At 42.4% G+C, this 24,249-nt stretch overlaps 1 protein-coding gene across 2 annotated transcripts in view; it reads right to left on the bottom strand.

Annotated features, from left to right (window-relative positions):
* Window positions 1-7,747: 7,747 nt before the first annotated feature.
* Window positions 7,748-24,249, bottom strand: part of CPED1 (cadherin like and PC-esterase domain containing 1) — a 223,990-nt gene continuing 207,488 nt past the window's right edge. For both annotated transcript variants that reach the window (XM_084632653.1, XM_084632652.1), the window contains 2 exons: window positions 18,361-18,507; window positions 7,748-10,470 (listed from right to left, as the gene is read on the bottom strand). In XM_084632653.1, the coding sequence (XP_084488779.1) occupies window positions 10,243-10,470; window positions 18,361-18,507 (375 nt within the window). In that variant the 3' untranslated portion in view covers window positions 7,748-10,242. The remainder of the gene's footprint in view (window positions 10,471-18,360; window positions 18,508-24,249) is intronic.

The raw sequence follows: 24,249 nt of genomic DNA, 5'->3' as shown, positions 1-24,249 counted from the left end.
GGAAGTCAATGGCATTACTCATGTGCGTGAAGGCTGCAGGATTAGACCCTATGTTTTTATCCCTACAGCATAATTTGCATTAATTTGTGAACACAAATCTGCAAAATTTCCAAGGTTGGAATCGAAAAGCGTGATGACAGGGCTCACATATTGCAATGATTGCTTTCTAACAGTAAAATTTACTTGGCAGAAGATTTCAAGGAACAAGCAGAAAAAGTGGGTTATGGGTATTGTGTCATTGAATTTTCACGCGCGCATGTGTAAAGCCAGGCTTGTCTTTGCTTGCCATTTATATTATGTAAATGCTATCCACTACTTGGATATCTGCCACACTTTTCACCCCAGCAACTTGTCCAAGGGTGAATTATTGTCAAAAACCTTAAATCCACTAAAGCATTTTTCCCAGCAGTTTCCTTTGAAACGTATTCACTTAATCTCAGATACGCGGAACGCAAACAGAAACAACATTGTTTTATTTTCCCTCTACCTTTGCAGTAGAGGTTCTGTCTGGTGCTTTTGCTTATGCATATGCCAGAGAAGAGCGGAATGGATGGGACAGGACCAATCCAGCTCCCCCAAAAGCTGATGGGACAGCTGCTCTGCACATGGCGCTGTGGAAGGGCATACTGGAACTGGGAGGCCATAGTCCACACGCTTTGGAATGTAGAGAGTCTAACCAGGCCCAGTGCGTGGGGCACACATACACCCACTCATCACTCCTGCTCTTGGTAAGACTTGTGTTTGTGGAGGGGTTCTGCATAGGATTGCAGCCAGCTAACATATGGGCTCACAGTCACGTGGCTTTTGAACTATTCATTTATGCCTCTCTACTGGCCAAACCCAAAGAGTGCAGCAACTCATCCCTTTGTGTTGTGCAGTATCAGCAGTGTTATATGAATACGGACACCTTATATGGGGGTGGGAGGGGGAGAGAAATGAACACGAATACAAATGGTCTGTCAGGTATCAGAGGTGGGGAGGGGATACACTTTCACTGAACCTAAAGTTGTACACAGTTCCATCCAGACAATGGGGGCGGGGCCTGGGTGGACTGTAGACATGACCACATGGATTCACTGATGACCAGACATGCACACATTGAAGGCCAGTCTAATGATTCTCAAGACTACTGCAGCCATGGGAGTGCAGCTCTCCATGGTATGGGGTGGCTGATTCTATGGCCCATCAAGGACCCCTTGGTAATGCCTGGTTACTCAGGCGGAGCACAGGGTGGACTCAACCTATACAAAATGCAGTAATTGATTTGCACAAACTACACTGTGCTGTTGAGACAGCCTCCTCTCCCCTCTGGAGTTACAGATCAGTCATTAAAATGCTTCACATCTGTACTGAACTTTAATTAAGGGAAGCAGGGGCAGCATTTATTTATAAATTGTTTTATAAATGCACTTTAAGTCCCAAGAATTCTGTAGACACTGTTAAATGTTGAGACAGATCTTTCAAAAGATTCCGATACTGTGTTTTTCTCTCTTTCGCTGTCACTGTGCTTTTATCAGGCCTTTGTTCAGACTAAACTAAGGATATCTCTATGAAGTTACATACTTTAATCCAAGGGAAGTGTGAATTTAATACAGCTGTAGAGTTTGGCAGATCTTCTGTTATTAAATATGGCCAATAAGCCTGGACTAGCAATGGCTGTCTGTGTGACCATAAGCAAGGGAATGAGTAGGAGAAGGGATACAGAAGAGTGGAGCAGCTAGATTTAAAGGAAAGAACACAGGTAAGAGGAATAGATGTAAGTTGCGGGTCTCCAGGATCAGTGCTATGTCATTCTTGGGGCATGGATGGAGCAAAATGCAGTCTATTGATGCTGGCAGCACAAATAAAGGAAACATGCAGCTAGGGCCCTTAATGTCCATTTTCCTTTTTTTGTAAACTAAGTCAAAGTAAATGCTCTACCCTTCCTGCACACAACTTATTGAAGCCATGTTCATACCCACATGAACTTGTGCTGTTCACACTGCCTTCCTCAGTGCACAGAGAAAGGAACGACTTTTGCAGTCAATGGAGCATCACTGATTTACACCAGCTGACAATCTGGCCTCTTACTCTTCTAGACGTTGCTGACATCTAGGATCATTTCCTGCCATAGCACGCTATACCCTATTCTAAGGTGTTGATTGTCCTCAACTGCTGTTGACACGAGATGAAAGCACTCAGCATCTTGCAGAATCGGGTCCTTAGACTCCAAATAGCATAGGCTATATCCTGTCTTGAAATTAGCTTAATGTGAACACCCACATTTTCAGGGACTCTTCTCCATTTTTGTCCCTAGATAAGGACGTAACTTCTTAGTGATGTTGGTTTAATCATGATAATTCTAGTACTTTTTTTTTAGTTCCACTTACTTTGTCTTTTTTAAAGTACACACCCTCATTGTAGTCCAGTTTTCAGCTGCACCCAGTAATGAGTGCCAGAGGATGTTATGTTTCAGGAGTAGCAGCCGTGTTAGTCTGCATTCACAAAAAGAAAAGGAGGACTTGTGGCACCTTAGAGACTAACCAATTTATTTGAGCATAAGCTTTTATGAGCTACAGCTCACTTCATCGGATGTATTCGAAAGCTCACGAAAGCTTATGCTCAAATAAATTGGTTAGTCTCTAAGGTGCCACAAGTCTTCCTTTTTCTTTTAGAGGATGTTATAAAGGCTAAGACTATAACAGGGTTCAAAAAAGAACTAGATAAGTTCATAGAGGATAGGTCCCTCAATGGCGTCCCTAGCCTCCGATTGCCAGAAGCTGGGAATGGGCGACGGAAGATAGATCACTTGGTGATTATCTGTTCTGTTCATTCCCTCTGGAGCACCCGGCACTGGCCACTGTTGGAAGACAGGATACTGGGCTGGATGAACCTTTGGTCTGACCCAGTATGGCCATTCTTATGTAAGAGTGCTGAATTTCATTTTTGTGTAAAGTACTCTAAAGAAGCGTTGTATATGATTTTATCCTGCAGCTTGCATGAAAGTTGAATCTAATGTAGTTGTAACAAAGCAATTAGAATTAGTACTTTTAGAGATAAAAGTATGTTTATCAGCCATTTGAAACTAACACATTTTAACTGTTAACTTTTCATACATAATTCTGTAATTAAGAAGTAACTACGGTACATTGTTTAGTTATAAATGAATATGAAGAAGTAATTTACCTGTACATACACACCTTACACTGAAAAAACCTCAGGGAATATTCACAGTGCAACAGATTGGGCTTTTCATGTGTTATTGCCCCCACATATTCGGATAAAAATGTACACAGCACCTCTGGGGAGTTAGGTTTACTTGCAAATAGCAGACAAGGAAAAATTGTGAAGCAATAAATAGCTTCAAATAAGGTAGTGTGCTTTTTCTGTATTCCTGCCTCTTTATATGGCCCTCTCCCATCATCAATATATGAGCACCTGTTCTAGTAAGAAGAGACCGTGACTGGGAAACAGCAGCTCCTGGCTCTGCCCCTGACTTGTCATGTGATCTTTGGGCAAGTCACTTATCACTAATATTCTGCTTCCGTTTCCCCCTTTGCAAAATGGGATGCTGTGTATGTTAACTCGTGAATGCTTGTAGAGATCACTGTGATGCTTGGAAAAAATCATTGTAGACGGGAAAAGTATTATTATTTGATTATATTAGAATCAAGAACGTGCAGCACAAAATGAAAGCACAGGCTCAGCATATTACTTAAAAGCCATATCAAGTGTATACAGTGGGTCTGAGCTTTATACCAACGGTGGGAATTTGGCTGTGTAAGGACTACAAGATTGAAGCCAACATTTGCCAAATGCTATTCATTGGCCAATCATGAAATAATAATAAAAATAGAGACAGGATAATCTAAGAACTTATTTAATGTGTATCCTTTATATAAAAACATTATTTCATACTAAAATAAGACACCATAATAAACCTGTTATAACATCAACTACACTAATTTTTTACATCATTTAAAAAGAATGGCTAGTTGCTTACCTTATAGTAACTGTGGTTCTTCAAGATGTGTTGTCCACACAGATACCAGGCTTTGTACACATACACCCCAGGCACTCCTGAATCTGTGTGGACAATCGCTCAAAGAAGAATATTTGTTACGGGTAATGTTCAGTTTTCCTTTATAAAATTTTATTTAATAGAAAGAATAACACGGTGCTCCCTATAAACCACCAGAGTGAAAACTGTAGTTACAAGGATTAAATGTCTATCTTCCCGCATTAGCATGTATTTTACAATAATTTGGCAAGATGTATTACACAAAATAGGATTTGATAGAAGTAGATGGAAACAGTTTGCCACAGAGATATAGAGTTCTATAGAGCTGGAAAATATTTAGCCTTACTGTGTAAAAAAATCTGTCACCACAACTCACATTCAAACCTGTAATCAGTCTAGTATAGCTTCCCATGAGGAAGAGGCTGCATTGCTTTCATTCATGCAGGGCTTTTTTTTTATTTTGAGGAAACTGATTCTGGGCCCGATCCTGTTAGGTGCTGCATGGTTCCTGTGCTGCAGGGACTCATCACTTTGCAGGATCAGGGCGCCTAGATTTTAAATGTTTGTTGTCATGTAAATTGATACGATCCAGGGGGTTAATTTGAATATATTAGATGCAAAAAAACTATTATAATTATGGTAGGTCATATACACGTGACCCACGCTAAATATCTATAATCTTTAGCTCTGGCATAGCATAGGACAATAAAGCAAAAATATTTTGTCGGAATACTAAAGCCTCTCTGATCTAGTGACTGTAAGACAATTTGATTACCATCTGGGGAGGCTGCATAGCCATTATCAGCCAGTGCAGAAATATTGCTATAAGCTCCTTAAACCAATGAATCACAAGGAAACCATGGAAGTTGATAATGACAAGTAGCACTGAGAAGATAAAAGGCACTCTCACAAAATGTAAGTGAAAAGCCGTGCCAAACACGGAACTGGTCTTCAAACCCTGGCAATATCCCACAGTATTTATTGACTTCAAAGGCTTTCTGACAACTTTCATTTCACTCATTTGTTCTGAAGTGGGCTCTTCACGACTACTCTTACTTTGCCACGATGCATCAAAAGTATTTGAATTCCTAGCCCAGTCTTACATTACAGTGGTATTACACTAGGATTCATTGGAAGCATAATATCCCACCCTTGGAGAAGCAGAAGGGTAGACAAGGCCTGCAGACACTGGCATTTTTCAGTGTCCTCTACGTCCACTTAAGAGAGGTCTCAATGACATAAGGTTAAAACTGCCAGTGGTTGCGGGAGCTTCATCTAGACCAGCACAAGCACCGGGGGAGCTGCATGAGCGTTAGCAATAGGGGAAGTTCTCCCCAGACAACCTGCATAGAGGATCTCTGCAGGAACATGCATGGAAGGATGCATTATAATATTGCACTTAAACATGCAGTGAAAAAAACTGTCAAAGCTTGGGAAAACAACAACTGGACATTCCAGGATGACATAACTTGAAATGACAGGGACCAAATCTTGTTAATTACGTCAGTGTAAATCTGGAGTAAATCAATGGAATTCTGAGAGCTCAGTGGATGCTGGGCATCTCACAGGGTAGGTCTACATGGCAAATTCCTCCCCTGCAGCAATGAGTCTCAGTGCCCGGTGCTACAGACTCAGGCTCCTGGGGCTCATGCTATAGTGCTAAAAATAGCCACGTAGATGGTCAGGCTCAGGCTCTGAAACCACCACTCCCTCAGGCTTCAGAGCCCAAGCCTGAACATCCACATGACTATATTTAGTGCTATAGTGAGATTCCTGTGAGCAAGGCTCTGAGACTTGCTGCTATGGGGCAGACATAACCACGGGGACTTCAGATCAGGCATGCACTTCAGCACATGTTTAACTTTAAATCCACTGGGATTTAAGCACATGTTTAACTTTAAATCCACCGGGATTTAAACGTAAGCTTTAATGCTTTCTGGAATAGGGGCCAGGCGGTGGTTCAGGACTGACCACGTATGTTTAGATAGATAACATGTACACCTGCATTATGCTTTGAATTCACTGGAGTTACTTCACATTACACTGGTAAAAGTGGCAGCAAAAATTAGCTCTCTGGTTCCGAGCTTATACAGAACTTAAATAAGTTTGGCTGTTTGCTGCAATATCACTGCTTTAAATTCACCAAAGCAGCTCAGGGTTCCAGACAAAGGGCCTGCTCCTACCGAAATTGGTGGAACTTTTGCTGTTGGTATCACTGGAAGCAGGATCAATCCCCAAGACTGATGTTCTGAAGGCTGAACTTACCCAATATTTACAACAGAAATCTCTCCCATTCCCAACCTTATTCTCAAGGCAAAGCAGGAGCATCTCAAGGCACAATCTGAGTGATATCTAGTATGGGTCAGAGATTGTGTTGGGCCCAGAGCAGGTATATTTAAATATAACGACGATATAAAACAAGCCAGATGCAAGCCTCCTGGGCAAACAAAGAAAAGGTAAGACTAGGTTTCTCATGTGTCTCTTCAGGACTTTGTTCAACAGTTTGATTCTCTGCCAAACAGCATGCTGCACCTGTTAAAAAACTGCCTTACTCTAAAAAGTTGTCTGAAAGATCTCTGGACCGCAGTCAACTTAATGTCATACATATCTGCTTCTTCAAAGCATTCTCTTTAGCTCAGAGTAGCGATAGAAGAATAAGAAGTGGTTGTTTCATCCTAAAGGTAATTGCATGCCCAGCACTTCACACCCAGTACACGAGTAAATATATTTTGCTATAATTTTATTATTTATTTTATCACAGAATAGAAAACTGGAGAAATGCAACAGGTTTATATGTAGAAATTATCCTGAAAATTAACGGGCTTAAATGGCTGTAAGGTAGAAAGTAATGGTATTAATAGTTGACTATTTCAATTCTGTATATGGGTTATTTGAAATACAGCATCTCTTATGGAGGAGGACTCTTCAAGACAATACTAACTGATACACTTAGTAAAATAATGCTATGTTATTTCACATCATTCTTAAGATACACATTTGAATGGACCTAATCACAAAACCTCAATGTCCAAAGGCCAAATTCTGAGGCTCTGCACAAAGCCTAAATAACTTGGAATTGTGCAGGCAACCTCTATGAGGTTACGTGGGAGACAGAATCTTCCCCTTCCAGTCTGTGGGACTCCAGTGCATTATTCCACAGCTCCAGCTAAACTCCCAGTGATGCAATAGGGGCCATGAACACTGTTCCCTGTGTCCCATGTATTTATGTTTGCAGGTAATCGGGATAGTTGCAGACGTAGTGGCCTAAACCCTTTCCCGTGTTCCACCCCAAACTTCCGCTGAGCCACGTGTTGGTGTGTAAAGAGAGACCAGACAGGAAATGCGCCACAGCAGCCTGATCACCCTACTGTTTGCAACAGCTCCATTGCAATAGGGCCTTCCAGAGTTGTACTGGGGGGCAGAATTTGACCTTGAATGAGCACTTCAGCAGTGGGCTCCATGTTTGTCATCTCTCCAGAATAATTAGCAAAGTTAAAGGCACAGGGGAAAAAATAACTGAACTATGAATCACTTGTAGTGTACTATGCACATTCTAGAGCAGAAGATCATTCACGGTCAGTGGTAATTCTGAAATACAATAATGACAAAGATGTATCTTCATTGGCTTTGATGGTTTCAATTTGCAAATGTTTAAGTGGTGGTGCTTCCCCAGGCCTCGTCTCAGTTCTTTTCTTTCACATACCTGTAGGTGTTCGAAATAAAGAAAAACTTAACTCTGTACTTTTGTATTTTATTGTGCTTTTCTTTGTACATCTTGAACTCAGACAAATACAGATCTCATATTACTGATGGAGACAGGTGATCTGAAGGAACTATTTAAATAAAGGTCACTTTGGAAACCATACCACCAGCTTCTTACAAATATATATATAAATATAATATTAAAGGATACTTTGAACTTTCTACACATGAAAAATATTGAGACAAGGAAATACAGAACATGAAAATAATCTGGTGGTGAACCTGGAGGTGATGAATTGCACATTTGCCAGTATCAGCTGCAGAATAACTAGAATTAACTTTGGCCTTTTCTAGCTGATGCTTTAACAATGGTCTTTGATTTAAAGCAAACACACACACACACACACACACAATCAGACCCTCTAGATCACAGTTTACAGCTGTGTAAAGCGAAAAAACTAACCAACAAACAAAAAACCCACCAGCATGTGGATTCAAGTGATACACAAACATCTGAAGCAAAGTTATAATACATGAATATACAATTAGTCTAATATAAGACATTCTGCTTGATCCTACATCTATTGAAGCAAATGGTAAAAGCTTCCTTTCACTTCAGTGGTGCAAAATTAAGCCACTGCATTTTAAGGCTGTGTTTCACTACTGTCCCGGTGTTATGGATCTGCAGAGCATAAGTTGCATGGTGTGTACACAACAGGTTCCTGCAAAATACTGGAGATAACCAAATACGGATCCTTTCAACGTTCGTGAACTGTCCCTGGCTTAAAACGCAAAAGCTTCTGTCAATTCACTGAGAAATCTACCAGAGATACAAAGGAGGCCTATATTCTCCCCTTTCATGTGAAGGATCATAGCATAAAAAAGCTTATGTATAAATTCAGAGATACTTCTTCACAGACAATCTAATACATAACTCCTTCTTGTGGGAAGGACTGATCACAATATGTAAGTAGCTAGGAATATGGGCTGCCAACTATGTAGCGCTCAAAAATTCCTAGGGAAGCCTAGGTCCAGCCTAATGAATCTCCAGAGCCACCTGTGAATATTGGCAGCTCCTCTGTTTGCTTTAAGGACTTTCCACTCCAGCAGCATAGCCAACCTGTTCAGAGGAGAGTGGGAGCCACACTGGGGGAGTTAATGCTGAAACAAAGGAGCAAGTCAATTGTGTCGTGAGTTGCTATTAGAGCACACCATTAACTGCTCCTTAGCTCTGCTGCATTGGACCGCCTCCCCACACAAAAGGGGCAAATTTTATAATGTGCCCATGAAGGAGTACAAGCAGCTCTAAAGAGTGGGGACACAGAGGGGACCATGACTCAGACTGTCCCTATACTTTTGCTTCCTTCTACAACACACATTATGAGGAAGCAGAGAGTCCTGACTACAGACTCTGACAGTGGAATCTAATGCTAAAAATTTTCCTTACATTTCCTGGTGCTTTTATCTATATAAACCCATATCATATTCTCTTAAATCATAGATGGTTGTGTCAGAAGACATCAGGAATTAGTTATTTTTTAAGTATTTGTTTACAGTCACATTTTTTACAGTCAATCCTGCAGTCCTTGTATGCATGCAATAGGAGTTTTTTCTGAACAAGGACTTCAGGATTGGACTCTTAGGTATCAGGCATTTTATGTAAATTCAGAAAGAGTGGACCTCATATACAGGGAAAGTACTGGCTAGGCTTATTGGCCCCCAATTAGAAAAGTGCTTAAACATATCTAAAGCAGCCTTCATCAAGAGGGAGATTTTCCTGAATCAGGTTCATAAACAAGGATATGCTAAGGTATTCATTAACAATCCATGTTAGGTGGGGATAGTTATATTCAGTCTCTCTTCTAAGTCACCTCTGTCTCTTGGATTTAGAACATGCAGAAAAATAATGCAAACTTTCCTTTTTATTTTTGTTAAAACGTGATCCACTGCAGATGTGGATGAAAATGTGCCTGTCAGCTGTAAACACTAGAATTAAGAGTTGGCACTATAGAAAAAATGGTAACAGTTGCCTTTGCAATACATGAGAGGCAAGCACTGAAATACAAATATTCCTGTATTGCTAATGAAAGCGAACCGATCAGTATGTAATAACGCTTTTTAAAATGGAATGGAATGTCTCTATATGATAATTTTATAGTGCGTACCTATAAATAAATAAGTCTATCTATTGCTTAAGAAATCAAGCATCCTTTTTCAAATACATCAAGTGTATATCCTTCCCTCTCTTTACTGTCACAATACACAGCTGCTTGGCCTGCAGCTGTTCTAGTATTTGGCAATATTTCATGTAACTTCCCCATCCCCCTTTTTTTGCATCGTCCCATCTTTCCATTCCGAAATCTAAGTTCTGAAAGGGCAGATCTTGACGTCATAAAGCTTTAGGAAAAGCGCCACATCTTGAGTGGTATTGGTCTGTGTGCAGCCAATCAGAGAAGCATGTAAATACATTTAATATGGTCCTTGGATTGTCATTTGAGGAAGTAGGAAGTCTCCTGCTCTAAAACTTCATCTGATAGAGGCTATGAGTCAATAGCCTTGCTTTTACTTGCACAGATCCTGCTGAGGAGGATTTCAGAATAGACTTGATTTATTGGACCTCTGACATGATACGGTGACTGAGAATTCATTGCATAGTCTTGCAGCTGTGAGAGTTTGCTTTGGCTGTTGAAATATTTCCCCAGAGCATAGGGCCTTGATAGCTTCATTGTAATGGGAGGGCTTTCACTGGACATTTTGGATTTCACCACCTGCAAAGAAAGAGTGACATTTGTGAATGTTTTCTATGTGCACTTAAAAGGAGATGGGTCTTCAAGATGGGTCTTATTATCCTGTCAGCTGCATGTGCACAATTCATGGGGTAATCAGAGCTCGGTTCTTTGAAGACCAGACTCCGATACCCTAACTCATAGCTGGTCCCATTCCCTAGAGTGAGCCTAGCTGTGGTGTAAGATTCAAATCAATATGTCAGGTACTATTCAATCTGGCCCTTACTGATTAAGGAACCCAAAATGCTTAAACCAACTGAACTCATCTAGTTGATGCTGTAGCCCTTTCAACCCCCAGATTCAATCTTTACAGCTCGCCTGGAGGTCTACAATGGGCCAAATTAAACCCTGGGCACCCCTGAACTGTTGGCAATTTCAGATCCAGATCAGTACCTGAACTACATAGTTCAGGTTCGTCTCTAATCCTAATACTTGAGGTACAGACCTTCTCTGTAGGCCGGACCAGTAGCTTGGTGACAGCAGAGTACTGGAGATCCCAGATTCAACCCCCTGCTCTTTGGATTACAATAGTCTGGGGTTGCTCTGGAAGTGGCGTGTTTAGCCTGTGTGGAGATGGGGGATCTAAACAACTTAGATTGGAAGCTCTTTGGGGCAGAGACTCTCTATTTGTTCTGGGTTTGTACAGCACCTAGCACAATGGGACCTCGGTCCACAACTAGTGTTCCTAGGTGCTATGGTAATACAAATAAACAACCATGACCACGACAACCACCACCACCACCCAGGAGCTGCACACAAACTGGCTAGAAAGGTAAGTTAGGGGCTGGTTCCTTCATTGGCAAGATAGGTCATCGTAAAGCAGGATCCTTGAAGGAAAAAAAAAAGCAGAAAATGGACTGGATTCCAGAGGTTTGCTGCATCCCCAAAGTGAAATAGAGCTGTGCTACATAATGTTACTTACAAAAGGAAAAGTCAACAAGCATCAGAAAAAAGGTCTCAGGCAAAACAGTATTCATTTGGCACAATAATTAGCCCATTCTGCTGAGTTTAGTTCTGGAAATGAAAGCTCCCTATATCTGGTTGCTTGATTTGGCAGAAGGGAGCTCTGAGATGTTAATCGGTTTTAAAAATAAAGAGGAGCAAATCATGTGTGATGTAGGTCTAATGGTCCCCGGCTTTGCTGTTGTATGCAACAAGATACACACTTGGCTAGGGACAGCATTCATATTTATATATGTGCTTCATAGGGGTTTTGTAAAGTGAAATATGCTTGGAATCATGTATTCGACACTTCAAACAATTTTCGTATTTAACCAATGTCGTAATACATGTACAGCAGCAACTTGCACAAAATAAAATGTGAGGGGAGAGAAAGCATGTGAAAATTATAAAGGCTGAGCAGGGTGAGTGAGAGGAGTTGACTAAGTTTGCAAAAGAGCAAGTAGTACCCATTTAGGACACTAATATATTTTAAGACCTATTTGATACAGCTAAGCCAAGAGAAGCAATTTGTTTTCATGCTATTCCTGCAGAGGTTCATTTTTCTAAATTAGTGCCTTAGATCAAGGGAACTATTCCAAAATGATGCTACCTTGAACCAATCACCCAAGCTACATTCCTGATGAGAGTAATCTCCAAGGAATGCAATTTAGTATTCATCTTACAGCTAGCCACTGATTAAAATACCCAAATCCAAAGTCTGCCATTTTCTATTTACTATACATTATACATTATTACTGTATTATTACTGTATTATTAATGTATATTACTATACATTATTCCACTACCATTAAGTTATAGAATAAATCTACGTCAGTCCTAGCTGCCATGAAGGTGTAGGGTCTTTTTGTGTCCCCTGATCCATCTGCTCTCTTCCTAAGCATGTTGAGTGGAACAAACTAGTTAAAGATCAGTTTGCATATGTTGCCTTGGGCTCCTGGAACTAGCAGTGGCTGTAGACTGGCACAGGCAGGAGGTACAAGATTCTGAGCCCTCACACCAAGAGATCAAACTAGTCACATGGAGAGATTCTTCTTCTACAGTAGTTGCCAGCTCCCTCCCCAGTCACAGCAGGACATGTAGCCATGGTGCTATAGGCTTCCGGGCCGTTATTGTGCTCTGTGGCCTCTCGGAAGGATCAATGAAGTTAACAGGAATTCCAGGTGCACTGCATCGCACAGGATCAGGTCCTTGGTTTACCGGAAAGTGTAAACAGGGACTAAAGGTTAAATGAGAGCAGCTGAATACAATCCATTTCTACTGATGAAATTCACAAAATGGCCAGCCTTCCATTCCCAGCCTCCCACACAGCTGTAGCTGAGTTCAGATGTCACAGGGTGTGGGGAAGCATTATACTAGGGGTTTAGGAGTCACTTTAAGTGAAAAAATGAAAGTAGCACGCAGTGGATTTAATCTCTCAGTTGGTTTCATAAAGCCTGAAATGTTCTGGAGTTCTACACAATTAACCTCCTCCTGGGTATACCTCTCCTGTTCCAGTCACAAAGGCCTCTCAGCGTCAATAACAGAATTTTTAAAATAAAAACACAGCCAAATTCCACCTTGATTTATACCTCCTGCAGCTACACAGTTCATTGGAGTCCCTCGGGATCCCTGAATTTAATCCGTAACGCTAATTTGTATGGGAGCTCACCCAGAACTCCTTCAAAAAAAACCAAACAAACAAAAAAAAAACCAAACAAAAACCAACCACTGACATCATCCACCCAATACTGCACAAAGCAGACTGGAAGCATTTTACCCAGACATTCCCATTCTATGCTACAAAAGCTAATAAGACTACAACATGGGGTCCATGCTGCAAAAGTCTAGGGAAACAGAAAGGAACCGTAGTGGGCTTGAAGAACACCACATCTGAGTCCTTGCTCATTAAGGGCCAGACTATGGCCTGTTCTGCTGCACATCTGCATGGTGATGTGTCTAAGTAAGGCTACGTTTTAGTCACAGATATTTTTAGTAAACAAAAATTCACGGCCCTTGACCTGTCCATGACTTTTATTAAAAATACCTGTAACTAAGACTTGGGTGGAAGGCCGCGGGCAATCTGGGGAAACTGCGGGTGCTGGGAGGTGGCTGTAGTGAACTGCTGGTGCTGGGCCATAGTGTGTGGTCCAGGACCCCCGCTGGTGCGGGTGGGGAGGGTTGGCGGGGCTGGCAGGGGCTCACAATCCGGCTCTGCGTCCCTGCAGCTCCTAGGTGGTGGAGGGGCACAAGCGCTGGCTGCTGCAGCTCCCATTGGCTGGGAACCGCAGCCAATGGGAGCTGCAGAGGTGGGGCCTGTAGGCTCAGGCAGCATGCAGGCCCCACCGGCCTCTCCGCTGCCTAGAAAGTGCACAGCCATGCTAGTGGGAGCCCCTCAACCCGAGGTAAGCACCGCCCCAACCCTCTGCCCCTAGCTCTGATCCCTCTCCCACACACCCAAACTGCTGCTGCTGGTGCAGGGGCTACCCAGCTCGGGCAGCCCCTGAGCCAGCACCAGCCACTGCAGAAGTCATGGAGATCATGGAAAGTCACGGAATCTGTGACTTCTGTGACCTCCATGACAGTCTGGCAGCCTTAATTATATCTATGGGGTGGGGGATGGGTGGGAAGGAGAAAAAGTCTCCGTGGGGTTTCTGTGCCCTTCCCCCAATCACAAGAGAAGCAAAGGATGGGGGAATGGGGAGATTCTTGGCTCCAACCCACACAAGACCACACCTGTGAGCACTGCTGCACTGGCTCACCAGGGGATATGTGCTGCACTGGGTATAGGACTGATGCTGAATACGTCACTCCCGGAGCAAGGGGTGGAACCAGAAGGCAGATTGTGACTCAAAGCCACTGTCTGATTCCCAGGCTGCTCCTGTGGCAATGCAGTTATGCACCTTCCCTGCCATGATTGAGCCATAAGGAGAGGGAGTGAATTCTCCTCACCCTCAGTTGGCTGCAGCACTCATGGAATTCCATGAAACAAAAGGCCTGGACCCCATATCAGGATTTGCTAGCATGAGTTCCAGTGACCCCAGAAAAGAATCAAAGGCCAAGTTGATCCCAGCATCTGTCTCCTTCAGAAGCACATTAAAAGTCCTAGAGGCTGTTGTGTCTCAGAGATAGCATTTGCCTCAGTGAAGCCTAAGCAGAAAAACAAGAGCTTGTGATTTAAAATGTGACAGTATTTTTATGATGCTACAGCTGAGAGGATTAAATAGACTCCATTAGCCACCAGAAAATGGTCAGAATCATTAGGTAGAAAGCAGGGGTGGTAGGATGGCACCACACTAGGATTGCCAACCCTCCAGGACTGTCCTGGAGTCTCCAGGAATTAAAGATGAATCTTTAATTAAAGACTGTGTCATGTGATGAAACCTCCAGGAATACATCTAGCCCAAATTGGCAACCCTAAACCACATGGAGGCTCTTTAATCTGTTTCAGAGTAACAGCCGTGTTAGTCTGTATCCACAAAAAGAATGAAGTGAGCTGTAGCTCACGAAAGCTTATGCTCAAATAAATTGGTTAGTCTCTAAGGTGCCACAAGTACTCCTTTTCTTTAATCTGTGTTTGTCTTCTACTATTGTGACCCTGGATTTCTGTTGGATTTTCAGCTATTCTTAGGTTTCATCAGCCACGTACTTTTTTGTCGCATGAAGCGAGTGTACAATGAAGGAAACCTTATTTTTGGATTCACTTTTTGTGGAACTTTGGGTGGGTGGGAGGGAAATCAGAGCTTTCCCAGTGTTTCCACACAGCAGAAATCAGCACTTTCACCCAGCACTCAAGGCCATGTCCAGCCTTTATAAGCGTGCAGCTCCCATCCACTGAAGTGGGAGCCCTATGCACATACCTGTATCTGGATAGAGTGAGGATCACATTAAACAGGTGTCACTTTAACCAAGGGCAAGTTGCATTTATTCTTCTCTTGAGACATTCAGAAGGCATTTAGCAGTCCCTGAAATTTGGAGCTGCTTGTATTGACGGTAGACAAATTCCAGAAATCTTGTCAGGGGGTGGGGCAGGGGTTGAGCTCCAAAATGTATCTAGGATTTTCTCCAAATGAAATAGCTTGTAGATTCCTGTGTCTAAATGTTGCATCAGGCGAGGCTATAGCAGCATTAGTCAGTAATCAAACTGCAGGGGTTTCTTTCAGCTGCTTGTTTCTTTCTGACCTAAAGTCCTTGAATACCCTCAGCATTTTGAAATGGTTTTCCTAGATACCTGTGAAGCCTTGTAAATTAATTTGACTCTTGGTTTAAAAAACAAAACAAAACATCTTTTGGTGCATCCTGTTTTCCTACATATTTGACTTTTTTATACCAACTTCTGCCCAGTCTTTGTTTACTTATATTATTGTGGACTGATTGCATCTTTGACCTCCGTTTTAATTGTGCAATATAAACAGTCCACACAAAGTTGACTTTTGATTTATGAAAGTTTCCATTTTAAAATTGTGAAGTTTTATTCCCCTTGTGAGATTTTAGTGAAATAAAGCAGTGAATTGAGGCCAAGTGTTACTGATTGTCTTTGAGTTCATAGTCCTGATTTTCACAGCAGATATCATTTTGATTTGGAGTCAGAGTCTAGCACTTGAAGGGAAATGAGTTGATGACCCAAAGCTCCCTTTACTGCTCATTGTGTTTCTTAAATTCCTAAGAGTAGCATGGTGAAATGCTTTGAAGTAGCACATAGACATTCACTGAAACTCCTTTAGAACTAAATGCCTAGATGGAATGTTCAGACTCCCGGCAGATTAATAATTCAACTCTGGAATCCTGGCACAGGCCTCTCATACCAACAAATTAGCTTCACAGAAACTTTGGTGAGACCTTAATGGAATTCTATGGTACTTCTCTTGATGACACCAGGGAACTTCCTTAAATCAAGTCTCGTATTCGGAATAATCACAGTCAATTGTGAGGCTGAGGGTGCACCTTTATATGATCATCAGTGAAGAACGTCTTCCGGTTTCACTCAGAGCAATGCTTCAAATCAAGGGAGCACTTCTCCGTTTCATATATTTATGGCACTAAAAATGCACATGCAAAACTGATCCCTCGTCTAACAAGGCTAACTGTGAAAAGACACAGAAAACACTCAAAATATATCCGAAAGGAAACCAGAACAACTTTAAATATCTTCAAAAAGAACATGAGTACTTGTGGCACCTTAGAGACTAACAAATTGATTTGAGCATAAGCTTCCGTGGGCTACAGCCCACTTCATCGGATGCACAGAATGGAACATATAGTAAGAAGATATATATATACATACATACAGAGAACATGAAAGGGTGGACTAAGAGGCTAATTAATTAAGATGAGCTATTATCAGCAGGAGAAAAAACTTTTGTAGTGATAATCAAGATGGCCCATTTAGACAGTTGACAAAAAGGTGTGAGGATACTTAACACGGGGAAATAGATTCAATATGTCTATTTCTCCATGTTAAGTATCCTCACACCTTCTTGTGTTGAGCCTAGTGCATTAATTCAAACAACAGGGATCAGTATAGCATCCTGAAACTAATAAGCCTTCAGATGTATTAGAATTCAGGTTGCTTTAAGCAATTCTCCTGCATCCCTCCCAATAGTGAGGCTTGTGGGTTTGACCCTTGGTGGAAGTTGGAGCTCCTCTGGCTGTTCCACATTGCACCAGCTTCTAACAGTCCCTTGGGGCAATGGAATGCAGCACGTTTTGAACATGTCCTAACACAAACCCTACACCAAAAAGGTTCAAATGGGGTGACATACTGTTAGCTGAAATGAGAGCCTAAAATGATGCTAATTCACTTGCATCCAGATTCAGTACAGGTGACACCAGGAGGTCTTGAGTTAATTACATTTCTCTATGCCAGCCTGGGGGATTCACTAAGCAGGGCAGGGTGTGGTATGCTATAGACCTCCCCAGGGTTTTCCAGGGGAGCCAGTTTAGTTTTCAGCCAGGGGCAGCTGCTAAGAACATGAGCTTCCCTGGCCATGCCCCCCTCCCCAGCCTGCATCATTCACTCTTGGGGCTGACTGGAAGCACTTGAGTTCTCTGGTGGAGGGGAGGCTACAGACCCTTTGCACAACTGCAGCAACGCATCTGGTGGGCTTTCCATTGCCAAGGCCTTGTACCTGTGCCAACATAAAGCTGAATTTAGCTCAGTAAGTGTAAAATGGAACAGAGAATTCCTTCAGGTATACAACCAGAAGAGAAAACTAGGGCCAAAAATAAGACTATACACGGACAGGAGCACAATTATGGTACCTCTTCACAACCCTCTGCCAGTGCAACCCCTCTCCCTGTACACACCCTGCTACAGGAAAGTTCTAATCAAACAACATACTTGTAACTCCCACTTCCTCAAATGAGAACATGCAGTGGCAGATTCAGGATGAGTGAAGTTAATAAACCAGCTAAGTAAGACTTGAGACAAACACCTGGTAGGTGACAATATCAAAATAGGTAGACTGAACAGATCCAGAAGAAACAAGATAATACAGTGCAGAGTAGAGAAGCTTAAGAGCCTGGAAACAAAGCCCTGCACAGAGAAACCTCTTTCCATTAGTTAGAAGTATATTTTCAGAACAGCACTTTTGTGATTCCACTGGGTTTACATGGATAGGACTCCATTTTTAGGGTATTTCTGTTTCATATTTGGACCTAGATTCTTAAAGGTATATGGGTACCTAACCCATTGGGAGTAAAGTACCTAAATACTTTGGAGGATCAGAACCTTGGCCATTACACAGCTTCTGTTCCCCTCCATGGTGAGCTACATATATCTTCACATGCATTAGAAACCTTTTCAAGCTTCATTTAGGTCTACCTTTGATCCACTACTATGCACTATACTGTACATATTTTCACTGTGGCATCTGACAGTTAAAACCCCTTTTAAATACTTAAATGAGACCAGTATAAACAATAAATGACTACCTCATGGAAATGACATCCACACTTCCCTTGCAGAAATTCTTTGTAACGTCCCATTGTGATGATGAAAGTATCAACCACCTCATAGCCATATCTTTTTGCAGTATCCAGAATAACCAAATTTTCATTCCATAAATTTTGCACTTCAGTCTGTATTCCAAAGCAAAAAAATATCAATGTTATTCACTAGTACACTGACTGATTTCAATGGTAGCAGGATCTGACCCTAAAGTAATGGCAAAACTGCAGAACTGGGCCAATACTGAATGAAATAATTATACTATTTTCTACACATGAATTATAGGAATTCCATTAGTGAAAACAGCTTTTCCTCCAAGGCTTTGTTAGATTTTGAAGCAATTTCTCAACACATGTATTGATGCATACAAAGACGAAAAGAAAATTATTGAATTAGCTCTTCTTTATACAAAAGAATATACCATGTACAATGAAGAAGTCAGCCTAATTTTAAAAAGAATTAAGCTTTAAAATTAATTAATTAATACAATAGTAATTGGCACTTTCATAATTATATGTCAGGTTTCAGAGTAGCAGCCGTGTTAGTCTGTATTCGCAAAAAGAAAAGGAGGACTTGTGGCACCTTAGAGACTAACCAATTTATTTGAGCATAAGCTTTCGTGAGCTACAGCTCACTTCATCAGATGCATAAAAGTGGAAAATGCAGTGAGGATGTTTTTATACACACAGACCATGAAAAAATGGGTGTTTATCACTTCAAAAGATTTTCTCTCCCCCCACCCCACTCTCCTGCGGGTAATAGCTTATCTAAAGTGATCACTCTCCTTACAATGTGTATGATAATCAAGGTGGGCCATTTCCAGCACAAATCCACGCTCTCAAAGAAACTGCGTAACCACCTGATCAATATCCTCTACAGCAAACAGGGAAAGATTAAGAATGAGCTCTCAAAACTGGATACTCTCATTAAAAAACAAACTTCTTCGTGGCTGGACTTTACTAAAACTAGACAAGCCATTTACAACACACACTTTGCTTCTCTACAAAAGAAAAAGGACATTAAACTTTCTAAACTACTACATGCCACAAGGGACCACAGCAATGGTTCCCTCAACCCACCCAGCAATATTGTTAATCTATCTATATACTATACTCTTAGCCCAGCAGAAGAAGCTGTCCTATCTCGGGGCCTCTCCTTCTGCCCCTCCACCCCCACGAACATGATACAGTTGTGTGGTGACCTAGAATCCTATTTTCGACGTCTCCGACTCAAGGAATTATTTCCAACACTCCTCTGAACAACATACTAATCCACAGAGATCTCCCTACCAACACTACAAAAAGAAGGATTCTAGGTGGACTCCTCCTGAAGGCCGAGACAGCAGACTGGACTTCTACATAGAGTGCTTCCGCCAATGTGCACGGGCTGAAATTGTGGAAAAGCATCATCACTTGCCCCACAACCTCAGCTGTGCAGAACACAATGCCATCCACAGCCTCAGAAACAACTCTGACATCATAATCAAAAAGGCTGACAAAGGAGGCGCTGTTGTCATCATGAATAGGTCGGAATATGAACAAGAGGCTACTCGGCAGCTCTCTAACACCACTTTCTACAAGCCATTACACTCTGATCCCACTGAGGGTTACCAAAAGAAACTACAGAATTTGCTCAAGAAACTCCCTGAAAAAGCACAAGATCAAATCCGCACAGACACACCCCTGGAACCCCGACCTGGGATATTCTATCTACTACCCAAGATCCATAAACCTGGAAATCCTGGGCGCCCCATCATCTCAGGCATTGGCACCCTGACAGCAGGATTGTCTGGCTATGTAGACTCCCTCCTCAGGCTCTACGCTACCAGCACTCCCAGCTATCTTCGAGACACCACGGACTTCCTGAGGAAACTACAATCCATCGGTGATCTTCCTGAAAACACCATCCTAGCCACTATGGATGTAGAAGCCCTCTACACCAACATTCCACACAAAGATGGACTACAGGCCATCAGGAACAGTATCCCCGATAATGTCACGGCAAACCTGGTGGCTGAACTTTGTGACTTTGTCCTCACCCATAACTATTTCACATTTGGAGACAATGTATATCTTCAAATCAGCGGCACTGCTATGGGTACCCGCATGGCCCCACAGTATGCCAACATTTTTATGTTGGCATACATAAAATGCCATACATAAAATGACAAGAATTTTTAAATGACAAGAATTTTTTGGCATACATAAAATGACAAGAATCCCACAGTATTCTTGTCAGCAAGTTAAGGAAGTATGGGCTGGATGAATGCACTACAAGGTGGGTAGAAAGCTGGCTAGATTGTCGGGCTCAACGGGTAGTGATCAATGGCTCCATATCTAGTTGGCAGCCGGTATCAAGTGGAGTACCCCAAGGGTCGGTCCTGGGGCCAGTTTTGTTCAATATCTTCATAAATGATCTGGAGGATGGTGTGGATTGCACTCTCAGCAAATTTGCGGATGATACTAAACTGGGAGGAGTGGTAGATACGCTGGAGGGGAGGGATAGGATACAGAAAGACCTAGACAAATTGGAGGATTGGGCCAAAAGAAATCTGATGAGGTTCAATAAGGATAAGTGCAGGGTCCTGCACTTAGGACGGAAGAACCCAATGCACAGCTACAGACTAGGGACCGAATGGCTAGGCAGCAGTTCTGCAGAAAAGGACCTAGGGGTGACAGTGGATGAGAAGCTGGATATGAGTCAGCAGTGTGCCCTTGTTGCCAAGAAGGCCAATGGCATTTTGGGATGTATAAGTAGGGGCATAGCGAGCAGATCGAGGGACGTGATCGTTCCCCTCTATTCGACATTGGTGAGGCCTCATCTGGAGTACTGTGTCCAGTTTTGGGCCCCACACTTCAAGAAGGATGTGGATAAATTGGAGAGAGTCCAGCGAAGGGCAACAAAAATGAGTAGGGGACTGGAACACATGAGTTATGAGGAGAGGCTGAGGGAGCTGGGATTGTTTAGCCTGCAGAAGAGAAGAATGAGGGGGGATTTGATAGCTGCTTTCAACTACCTGAAAGGGGGTTCCAAAGAGGATGGCTCTAGACTGTTCTCAATGGTAGCAGATGACAGAACGAGGAGTAATGGTCTCAAGTTGCAGTGGGGGAGGTTTAGATTGGATATTAGGAAAAACTTTTTCACTAAGAGGGTGGTGAAACACTGGAATGCGTTACCTAGGGAGGTGGTAGAATCTCCTTCCTTAGAGGTTTTTAAGGTCAGGCTTGACAAAGCCCTGGCTGGGATGATTTAACTGGGAATTGGTCCTGCTTTGAGCAGGGGGTTGGACTAGATGACCTTCTGGGGTCCCTTCCAACCCTGATATTCTATGATTCTATGATTCTATGGCTGACTTAGAACAACGCTTCCTCAGCTCTCGTCCCCCAATACCCCTACTCTACTTGCGCTATATTGATGACATCTTCATCATCTGGACCCATGGAAAAGAAGCCCTTGAGGAATTCCACCATGATTTCAACAATTTCCATCCCACCATCAACCTCAGCCTGGACCAGTCCACACAAGAGATCCACTTCCTGGACACTACGGTGCTAATAAGCGATGGTCACATAAACACCAACCTATACCGGAAACCTACTGATCGCTATTCCTACCTACATGCCTCCAGCTTTCACCCAGATCACACCACACAATCCATTGTCTACAGCCAAGCTCTACGATACAACCGCATTTGCTCCAACCCCTCAGATGGAGACAAACACCTACAAGATCTCTATCAAGCATTCTTACAACTACAATACCCACCTGCGGAAGTGAAGAAACAGATTGACAGAGCCAGAAGAGTACCCAGAAGTCACCTACTACAGGACATGCCCAACGAAGAAAGTAACAGAACGCCACTAGCCATCACCTTCAGCCCCCAACTAAAACCTCTCCAACGCATCATCAAGGATCTACAACCTATCCTGAAGGACGACCCATCACTCTCACAAATCTTGGGAGACAGGCCAGTCCTTGCCTACAGACAGCCCCCCAACCTGAAGCAAATACTCACCAGCAACTACATACCACACAACAGAACCACTAACCCAGGAACCTATCCTTGCAACAAAGCCCGTTGCCAACTGTGCCCACATATCTATTCAGGGGACACCATCACAGGGCCTAATAACATCAGCCACACTATCAGAGGCTCGTTCACCTGCACATCTACCAATGTGATATATGCCATCATGTGCAAGCAATGATGTACATTGTCATGTACATTGGTCAAACTGGACAGTCTCTACGTAAAAGAATAAATGGACACAAATCAGATGTCAAGAATTATAACATTCATAAACCAGTCGGAGAACACTTCAATCTCTCTGGTCACGCGATTACAGACATGAAAGTTGCGATATTACAACAGAAAAACTTCAAAACCAGACTCCAGCGAGAGACTGCTGAATTGGAATTCATTTGCAAATTGGATACAATTAACTTAGGCTTGAATAGAGACTGGGAGTGGCTAAGTCATTATGCAAGGTAACCTATTTCCCCTTGTTTCTTCCTACCTCCCTCCACCCCCTCGTTCCTCAGACATTCTTGTTAAACCCTGGATTTGTGCTGAAAATGGCCCACCTTGATTATCATACACATTGTAAGGAGAGTGATCACTTTAGATAAGCTATTACCAGTAGGAGAGTGGGGTGGGGGGAGAGAAAATCTTTTGAAGTGATAAACACCCATTTTTTCATGGTCTGTGTGTATAAAAACATCCTCACTGCATTTTCCACTTTTATGCATCCGATGAAGTGAGCTGTAGCTCACGAAAGCTTATGCTCAAATAAATTGGTTAGTCTCTAAGGTGCCACTAGTACTCCTTTCCTTTTTGCATAATTATATGTGGAAGCCCTCCTACAAAAGAAATTAAGTCTCGTAACACTAAAGTGAAAATCATTAAAGGTCCTATTATAAAGTAGTTATTGTCCAGTATGGACAAGTTTGGCTTAAAAATCACAGGTATTTGAGTCCATTGTCTTTGACGGGAGTTGTCACATTCTGCAGTTCCATGAGTCCCCTCAAACCAGCAACACTGAGGAGCAGCCTAGCATTTGTCAAGACACGGCAGGGAGGCCAGGAATAGAAAATGTTAGCTGTAAGTCATCAGGTGATTGCATTTTACGTTATACAGCAACATCAGACAGAGAGGCTTTTGAGCTGAGGCAGGGTAATCCTCTTGTCCAACACACCCAAACCATGCTAGTGAATTTGCTTGAGACTCAGATATTGAAAATAAGAGGAATGTTTGGACAGAAGCAGTAACAATGGACTGCAATTAAATCAGATTGTTTTCCAGAGTTCTGTGGATTTGCTGACTAATAAAATAAAACCAAACCACAAAGTTGTCCCTAAGAAGATTTTTTTTGTGGTCTTACCTTACCTATCTTGTACATATACTGTGACTGAATTAGGGGCATCATTTTTCATGATGTTTCAATTGGTGGTTTTATCCTGGTGGTGCCTGTCTCCTCTGGGACCCTTCTTGTACAGATATGGAGCTGAGGCACAGAGAGGCTAAGTGTCTTGCCAAGGTCACACATGAAGTCTGTGTCAGAGCAGGAAATTGAAACTGGGTCTCCCATATTCCCAGGCCAGTGTCCCAACCACTGGACCATCTTTCTTCCCCTTGCCCATTTTAGGACTGAATTATGTTGGTTTTCCCATCCAGTCCTCATTTCTATTCAAAGCCATGACAGGAGGTAAATAAAGGGAGGAGCCAAATAAAAGTAGACTGGGACAGTTTTGTTGCTCTTGTTCCTGTGTCCACTCATTTTCCCCCCAAAATGGAATAACCCCCTTCTTGGGTCCAAATGGAAGTCATGACAATTACATTCATTTTACAGATTAATAAACTGGAGCAAAGAGAG

Source organism: Lepidochelys olivacea (assembly GCF_965140295.1).
Source record: "Lepidochelys olivacea isolate rLepOli2 genome assembly, chromosome: 1".
In the NCBI taxonomy this organism is placed as follows: Eukaryota; Metazoa; Chordata; order Testudines; family Cheloniidae; genus Lepidochelys; species Lepidochelys olivacea.
This window is presented reverse-complemented; position numbering and strand designations above follow the sequence as displayed.